This window comes from Mizuhopecten yessoensis, unplaced genomic scaffold (assembly GCF_002113885.1).
Source record: "Mizuhopecten yessoensis strain PY_sf001 unplaced genomic scaffold, ASM211388v2 scaffold1471, whole genome shotgun sequence".
NCBI lineage: Eukaryota > Metazoa > Mollusca > Bivalvia > Pectinida > Pectinidae > Mizuhopecten > Mizuhopecten yessoensis.
In genome coordinates this window covers 759,464-767,594 of record NW_018404063.1, presented here as the reverse complement: position 1 = coordinate 767,594, position 8,131 = coordinate 759,464, and the positions used below count along the sequence as shown (strand labels likewise).

Below are 8,131 nucleotides of genomic sequence, written 5' to 3'. Positions count from 1 at the left end.
GAATAATATTTCTGTTCATGTTAAAAACAAAATCAACTCTCTGTATAAATATATCAGGTGACCGTTAAGGCCCATGGGCCTCTTGTTGTGTTTAAGTTAGATTCTCTGAAAGTATAAGTGCTAGACCAACCAAACCTGGACCATAGATGCATCTAAGGTAGTACATCTCAACCCATGCATCAAATGCTGGATGCGGCCTACCGTTCAAGGTCCATTGACTTTGTCAGCATCTCCATCAAGATTAAGTTTTTACGTTTAAGTTAGTTTCTCTGAAAGTATAAGTGCTAGACCAACCAAACTTGCACCATGTATGCATCTAAGGTAGTACATCTCAACACATGCATCAAATGCTGGATGCGGCCTATCTTTCATGGTCCATTGACTTTGTCGGCATCTCCATCAACACAAGTCTTGTGTTTAAGTTAGTTTCTCTGATATTTGCATTGATGGTCAAATGCTGTGGGGGAGACATATCAATCCCAACGGCTTGTTATCCTTATCAATCTTTAAGGGAAATGAAAAGGGGGAGGGTGTTATATATTTTTCAAATACCCCAATCACTTAGTTATAAGCAAGTGCAATGTTAAACACTATTATTACCGTCTTGAGAGCTTTAAATGTAAGTTGCTTATGAAATAGCTTCTCTTTTTTTTTTCTTAAAATGAGATTTTTGCTTTGCCATTTTCTTGATTTGTACAATATAAAACACTCATTTTAAAGCATTCTTCATTTTTAAAATGACAACTTTATATTTAACATGCATATATATCTGTGTGACGATGGGTAATACTTTTCCTAAAACAAATTAATTTTCCTCCCCACCAGATGTGTACAAGGTGGGACGACTGCCATCCCCGGGGCGTTCGGCTGTGGAAAGACCGTCATTTCCCAGTCCCTGTCCAAATACTCCAACAGTGATGTCATCGTCTATGTCGGATGTGGGGAGAGAGGAAATGAAATGTCTGAAGTATTGAGAGATTTCCCAGAGGTATGACCAAAGATATCGCAAATATTCGTGTATAGTGCACACTTTATGAGGGGAAAATGATAACGTTAGTGACCTACCTGGGCCCAGTTGTTCAAAAGGTGATTAGCTTAATCAGTGATTAGCGCAAATTTGAAGTTTTGAGTAACTTTAAAACACAGCCATTGAATTAGTTACAACTTTCCAGATATCAAATATTTAGTTAAGGGAATTTACATGCAAAATTGTGAGAATTTTATACCTTGTATATTGACAAAATTATTAAAAGTTGAGAAACGTCGTTAAACTGTGATTAAGCTAACACCCTTTTGAACATTTGGGACCTGGTTGGTGCTGTAGGTCCAACTTGACATTTTTTCAAGAAATGTTTTTTTTTCACCTAAAAATGTACCGGCGTACTACTGTACACAATACACGGATAATTATGATAGATTTATCAAAATGCACCTGATGCTTTCTTAGTAGTACCGAGATATATTTTGCAGATAACACAAAAATGGTTATATTAAATCACACCTAATGTTTTCAAAGTTTCAAAATCAATACTTTTATGCATACTAAGTAAGAATATCTTTTAATCTCTTAAAAAATTTGAAAAGACAGTTTGTTTATGGTAATGAGTATTAACCAATTTGCCTACTTTCAATGGTAATATTTTCTGGGATAAAGCTGTACTGATCGGCAAATGGGCCACTCTCTCTACTTCATAATTGAACCATACGGGTCATCTTTAAAATCCGAGAGTTTCAATCTTGATGCACCACTGGGACTAAACTAAATAATTTACTTGAAAAGACTTTACACAACACCTTGGATTTTGAAGATGAAATGTGACTATAACTGATGAAACTGTTTGGAATGCATAAACCAAACTAGTCCGAATTATTCTGACGTTTTATCGTCTTTTTTTTTATATCGGTCTGTCATCGATTAACGTCAGAACTCTGGCCCTCTATAATTTGCGGGAAATAAGCGACCCGCGCCTGGGTTGCTCATCAAACTTTTGTTTTAGAAACAAATGGTCACTTTCACACACATGTCGCACATAGATCGAAAAGATCTAATCTTTATGCACAAGATGAACATAAATTACATGCCTCAAACAACCAATACAATCACTAAAAACATATTTTTTCAAACTTACTCTGTTTAATTTACGTTTTTGATAGCCCCGCTTCTAATTAATGCCAGGTGACTAAAATCTCGATGGCCAACGTCATAAAGTTGGGAAATACCTTCAGTAGCGTGAGATGTCATCAAGTCATGTGACATTGCTCATGCCCTACTTTCCATTAAAAACATGGGTTGGTATAGAAAACGTTGGGAAATACTGTTCGTAATGATCTTTGAAACATATTATTGATGCCATCTTGTGCATAAAGAATAGATCTTTCGATCCATGTGTGACATGTGTGTGAAAGTGATGATTTGTTTCTAAAATATCAGTTTCAAGAGCGACCAAGGGCCGGAGTTCTGATGTTAATCGACGACAGACCGATATAAAAAAGTCGATAAAACATAAGAATAATTCGGACTAAAACCAAACTTACATTAATCTGTTGAGTCCATGAATTTGAAATTTTCTTTTTAAAGGAGATACAAGTATATATGCAGGTTAAGTATTTGTGAAGTGCTACATTCTTGTCACTAATAAAAGTGATGTGACAGAAAACCTTGGAGATGCGAGTCGGTGGGTAGTGTTGACCGTTTATATTAATCGTTATGCTTGTGTTGACAGCTAACCATGGAGGTTGATGGGAAACCAGAGTCCATCATGAAGAGAACAGCCCTGGTAGCCAATACCTCTAACATGCCTGTCGCTGCCCGAGAGGCTTCCATTTACACAGGTGAGAGTCTAAATCTATAAATAGAACATAAGGCGAGAATCTATAAATAAACCAAGGGATACTCCATATATATAAATAGACCAGCAGGTGAGATTTTGTAAATAAACTAGGGTTGCTTTTGCATATGTTACATTCTGCTGAATCTGAAAGAAAACGACTGACGCAGAACCGAGGCCGACGTCTACAGAATGTGAATATTGAGGTCAAAATTTATCTGGCCAAAATGGAAAGGCTGTATATATTTGAGGATATGTTGTACAATTTAAAATAAGTGTACACATAATTCTTGATTTATTGTTATTTATTGGTCGCAACTCCGAAACTGTACATATTAAGCTCTACCTATTAGTTTGGTATTCTTCCAGTCCAACTGCTATCTTTTATAACAGAATGTTATTTCTGTGCCACATAAACTGTTTCAACCAGGATACATAAAAGCAGACTAGAAGATGAGACCCCGGAGACCATCTTGTAAGACCTTGTCAAATCCTCGTGAGGGTGCAACATGGCGGGTCAACGATGGTGCGCCATATGTCACCCGTTCAAGTTCGTTACAATTGGTTGATGTTGATGTGCATGTAATAGTAATAACAATATCGTAAAAACATTGATGTTTTTTAAGTGACATGGGCTACAATGTTTTTTAGGTATCACTCTGTCCGAGTATTTCAGTGACATGGGCTACAATGTTCTTTAGGTATTACTTTGCTGAGTATTTCCGTGACATGGGCTACAATATTTTTTAGGTATTACTTTGCCGAGTATTTCAGTGACATGGGCTACAATGTTTTTTAGGTATCACTCTGTCCGAGTATTTCCGTGACATGGGCTACAACGTTTCCATGATGGCTGACTCCACCTCCAGATGGGCAGAAGCCTTGAGAGAAATCTCAGGACGATTGGCTGAAATGCCTGCCGACTCCGGATACCCAGCTTACCTTGGAGCTCGTCTTGCGTCGTTTTATGAGCGTGCCGGACGTGTCAAGTGTGTGGGTAACCCAGAACGCGAGGGCAGTGTCAGTATCGTAGGAGCGTAAGTAACGAAAGGAATACATTAATTGTATGTTAACAGCATAAAAAAATATACTGAGAGAAAGAACCTTTGTATTTATTGAATAATTTATTACTGACCTGATACTGACATAACAGGGGCGGGGGGCTAGATCTACACCCTACCTGTAACCTATCTGATGCAGTGTGTAGACGCTCTCTAGTGATAGGCGAAATGTCCCGGGTCGAGTGACATAAAAAATATACAATATCGTCACATCGTGGTACAGGTGAAAAATACAAATTGCTCACTCAGTCATAGCATGACAAAGGGACTAGTGGGTCTTGAAACGTTGTGACACGTTTTATACGTACAGTGTTTGTGTAAAAAGCAAAACTTTGATATCAATTTAATAGTACTTTTACTACATTGCTAGGGTAAAATTGGTCGTGTGAACGTAATCAATATGTTGTCATGTCACAGCATTAGTCCATTATAGTTTAATCCATTATATTGAAAAACGTGATCAATTACGAGCTATGATTGACTTTACATTGATCATCATCATATAAGTGCGTAATGTATCGTAGGCGTGTAAGTTGGTTTGGTTTTTCATTGTTTAATGCCTTATTAACACATATACCCCTGAAATTTCGTAATGAACTATTCCAACCTTTGAATTTGAAGAGTTCAAATGTGTCTTCAGGGATGAATGAGTTAACAGCTAAGGTCATTTGAGGACGTAGGAGTGTAAGTAACGAAAGGGCACAGGAATACAGTGACAAAAAATTATTATTACGAAGATAGATTATTATTTAACGTGTAGCTAAATGACAAAAATGAGCATCAAGAGAAAGAAATGAAAAAACACATTTTCAGTTTCATTTACTCGGATGTCAAATTCACATCATACAGCAAAGTAACATCAAAGAATATGTGTGTCAATTTGAACACCTATTAAAATATATGAGGCTGTACATTTCTGTACTTTGGTTTGTTGCAGTGTGTCTCCCCCTGGTGGTGATTTCTCTGACCCTGTAACCTCCGCAACCCTGGGTATCGTACAAGTGTTCTGGGGGCTGGAGAAGAAGCTAGCCCAGCGAAAGCATTTCCCAGCTATCAACTGGCTCATCAGTTACAGCAAATACATGAGAGCCCTGGAGGAGTTCTACGACAAAAACTTCCCCGACTTCACACCACTCCGAACAAAGGTATACAGAGGATTTTACACGCGTGTCCATGTCATATTGATTTTATTAAATGAGTTCAATAATTTGACATGACACGAGCCTTAAAATATGAAATTCTTTTTATCACATAACATCCCTAATTTGAATAAAAACTTCAAACACAATTATGTGTTATCAACTAACTATAGATATGTCTAAACAAAACTGCTCCATCATAGTAATGTCATCTCGAGCAATGCAAATTAGTTCCAGATTTCAAAAAAAAAAATAAGGAACAGTTTTAAATGCAATGAAAAAAATAATGACAAAATAAAGAAATCAGTTAAACAAAAGTAGTACATGTAGTGGCATAAGAATGTGTTACCATGGTTTTGATCAATTGCAGCACCTCAAGGTTTTATTACAAGTGTGTAATACTATATTTATGACTAGGCTGTATGATATAGTAAAATGGGCCAGTTTCATTCAATAGCAAAAGCATAAAAATTTGTCGGGGGGAGGGGGGGAAATTCAGTTAATTAAAAATTGTACATGAAGTGGCGTAAGAATGTGTTCCCGGCGGTTTTGATCAATTGCAGCACCTGAAGGTTTTATTACACGTGTGTAATACTATATTTATGACATGGCTGTATGATATAGTAAAATGGGCCAGTTTTGTGATAAAGATGAGCAAGGGATAGAAAATAAGATACATCTGTTATACACAAATACTTTAAAAATCTTATTGTTGACTGCAGGGTCGAGGTCATTTAGCGTAACTTTTTGTTCAGTGAACTGTATTTGTTCAGTAATAAGCCCATGCTTGGTAATAAGCCCATGCCTGGTAATAAGCCCATATCTGGTAATAAGCCCATACCTGGTAATAAGCCCATACCTGGTAATAAGCCTACTAAAAATCATTTTTTCACTTTTATTAACTACAATATTAAGTCATAGATAAGTAGGTAAGGAAATTGTTTTTATAAAAAAATTGTATTAATGTTGTAAATTGTAATTTTTAATTCAAAGAGATTAGGAGTAGAACAAGCTTGATTTTTTTAAGACTTTTTCAGCTAAAGTGAAAAATAGAATCTTGGTGGAAAATCACAACAAAATATTTTCGGGGGTATTTTGATGGGTAGGTAGGTAGAGGGGAAACAAATGTAATGTGTGGGCGGTCACCCATCCAACAACTGACCCCGCTAAAAGTTGTTGAACTAGTGAGGGGGTCACAAGCTTACCAGTATTTTCCCCTCATATACCTTAGCTGTTACACAAACATTTATTTGAAGCCTTTTAACTAATTTGAAGTTATAATATGTATTTTCTTGTTCCAATTTCAGTGTAAAGAAATATTGCAAGAAGAAGAAGATCTGTCTGAAATTGTACAACTTGTGGGCAAGGTATGATTCCTATTCTGTATATACTAACCCTTTCACTCCTATGTAACTTTAGTAGACTCTTCCATGCATTGATCTGGATGAGTCCATTATGGTCTACAGTGGTGAAAGTGCAAATAAAAACAAAATTACAAGTTGACGTTATACAATTAGTTAAATGAAATTACTGTACATTTCTCTCAACTTCGACATTGTTGATGACATACATCCTTTTGTCACCTTGATATTATGTCTGGTTAATTGTCTCCCTTTAAAGATTGTTGATGGCATGTGCATGACTTTGTCCTGATAAACATCTCCCTCACGCCTAAGTGATTGCTGAAGTCCTTACTTTGTCCTGATAAACATCTCCCCCACACCTAAGTGATTGCTGAAGTCATGACTTTGTCCTGATAAACATCTCCCCCACACCTAAGTGATTACTGAAGTCATGACTTTGTCCTTTGAAATGTCCAATCTGAGAGATAATTGATGACACTTGACTTGTCTAGTTGTCTCCTCTGAGAGATCATTGATGATACTTGATTTGTCTTTTGTCGACCCTGAGAGATCATTGATGACACTTGATTTGTCCTTTTGTTGCCCCTGAGAGATCATAGATGACACTTGATTTGTCCTTTTGTCGCCCCTGAGTGATCATTGATGACACTTGATTTGTCTAGTTGTCTCCCCCTGAGAGATCATTGATGATACTTGATTTGTCTAGTTGTCATCCCTGAGTGATCATTAATTGATGACACTTGATTTGTCCTTTTGTCGCCCCTGAGAGATCATTGATGACACTTGATTTGTCCTTTTGTCGCCCCTGAGTGATCATTGATGACACTTGATTTGTCTAGTTGTCTCCCCCTGAGAGATCATTGATGACACTTGATTTGTCTGGTTGTCTCCCCCTGAGAGGTCATTGATGACACTTGATTTGTCTGGTTGTCCCCCTGAGAGATCATTGATGACACTTGATTTGTCTGGTTGCCTCCCCCTGAGAGGTCATTGATGACTCTTGATTTGTCTGGTTGTCCCCCTGAGAGATCATTGATGGCACTTGATTTGTCCTTTTGTCGCCCCTGAGTGATCATTGATGATACTTGATTTGTCATGTTGTCCCCCATGAGAGATCATTGATGACACTTGAATTGTCTGGTTGTCTCCCCCTGAGAGATCATTGATGACACTTGATTTGTCTGGTTGTCCCCCTGAGAGATCATTGATGACACTTGATTTGTCATGTTGTCGCCCCTGAGTGATCATTGATGACACTTGATTTGTCTTGTTGTCACCCCTGAGTGATCATTGATGATACTTGATTTGTCATGTTGTCCCCCATGAGTGATCATTGATGACACTTGATTTGTCTTGTTGTCATCCCTGAGTGATCATTGATGATACTTATTGTCTGGTTGTCGCCCCTGAGTGATCATTGATGACACTTGATTTGTCTAGTTGTCGCCCCTGAGTGATCATTGATGATACTTGTTTTGTCTTGTTGTCGCCCCTGAGTGATCATTGATGATACTTGATTTGTCTAGTTGTCGCCCCTGAGTGATCATTGATGATACTTGATTTGTCTGGTTGTCGCCTCTGAGTGATCATTGATGACACTTGATTTGTCTTGTTGTCATCCCTGAGTGATCATTGATGACACTTGATTTGTCTTGTTGTCACCCCTGAGTGATCATTGATGATACTTGATTTGTCTTGTTGTCACCCCTGAGTGATCATTGATGATACTTGATTTGTCT

General features: G+C 37.5%; 1 protein-coding gene across 1 annotated transcript in view; it reads left to right on the top strand.

Annotated features, from left to right (window-relative positions):
* The window catches only part of LOC110462983 (V-type proton ATPase catalytic subunit A), a 26,857-nt gene that overhangs the window by 13,239 nt on the left and 5,487 nt on the right, over window positions 1–8,131 (top strand). Inside the window, exons 8-12 of the mRNA XM_021517288.1 lie at window positions 826–988; window positions 2,724–2,832; window positions 3,628–3,865; window positions 4,827–5,034; window positions 6,336–6,395. Coding sequence (XP_021372963.1) covers window positions 826–988; window positions 2,724–2,832; window positions 3,628–3,865; window positions 4,827–5,034; window positions 6,336–6,395 — 778 coding nt within the window. The remainder of the gene's footprint in view (window positions 1–825; window positions 989–2,723; window positions 2,833–3,627; window positions 3,866–4,826; window positions 5,035–6,335; window positions 6,396–8,131) is intronic.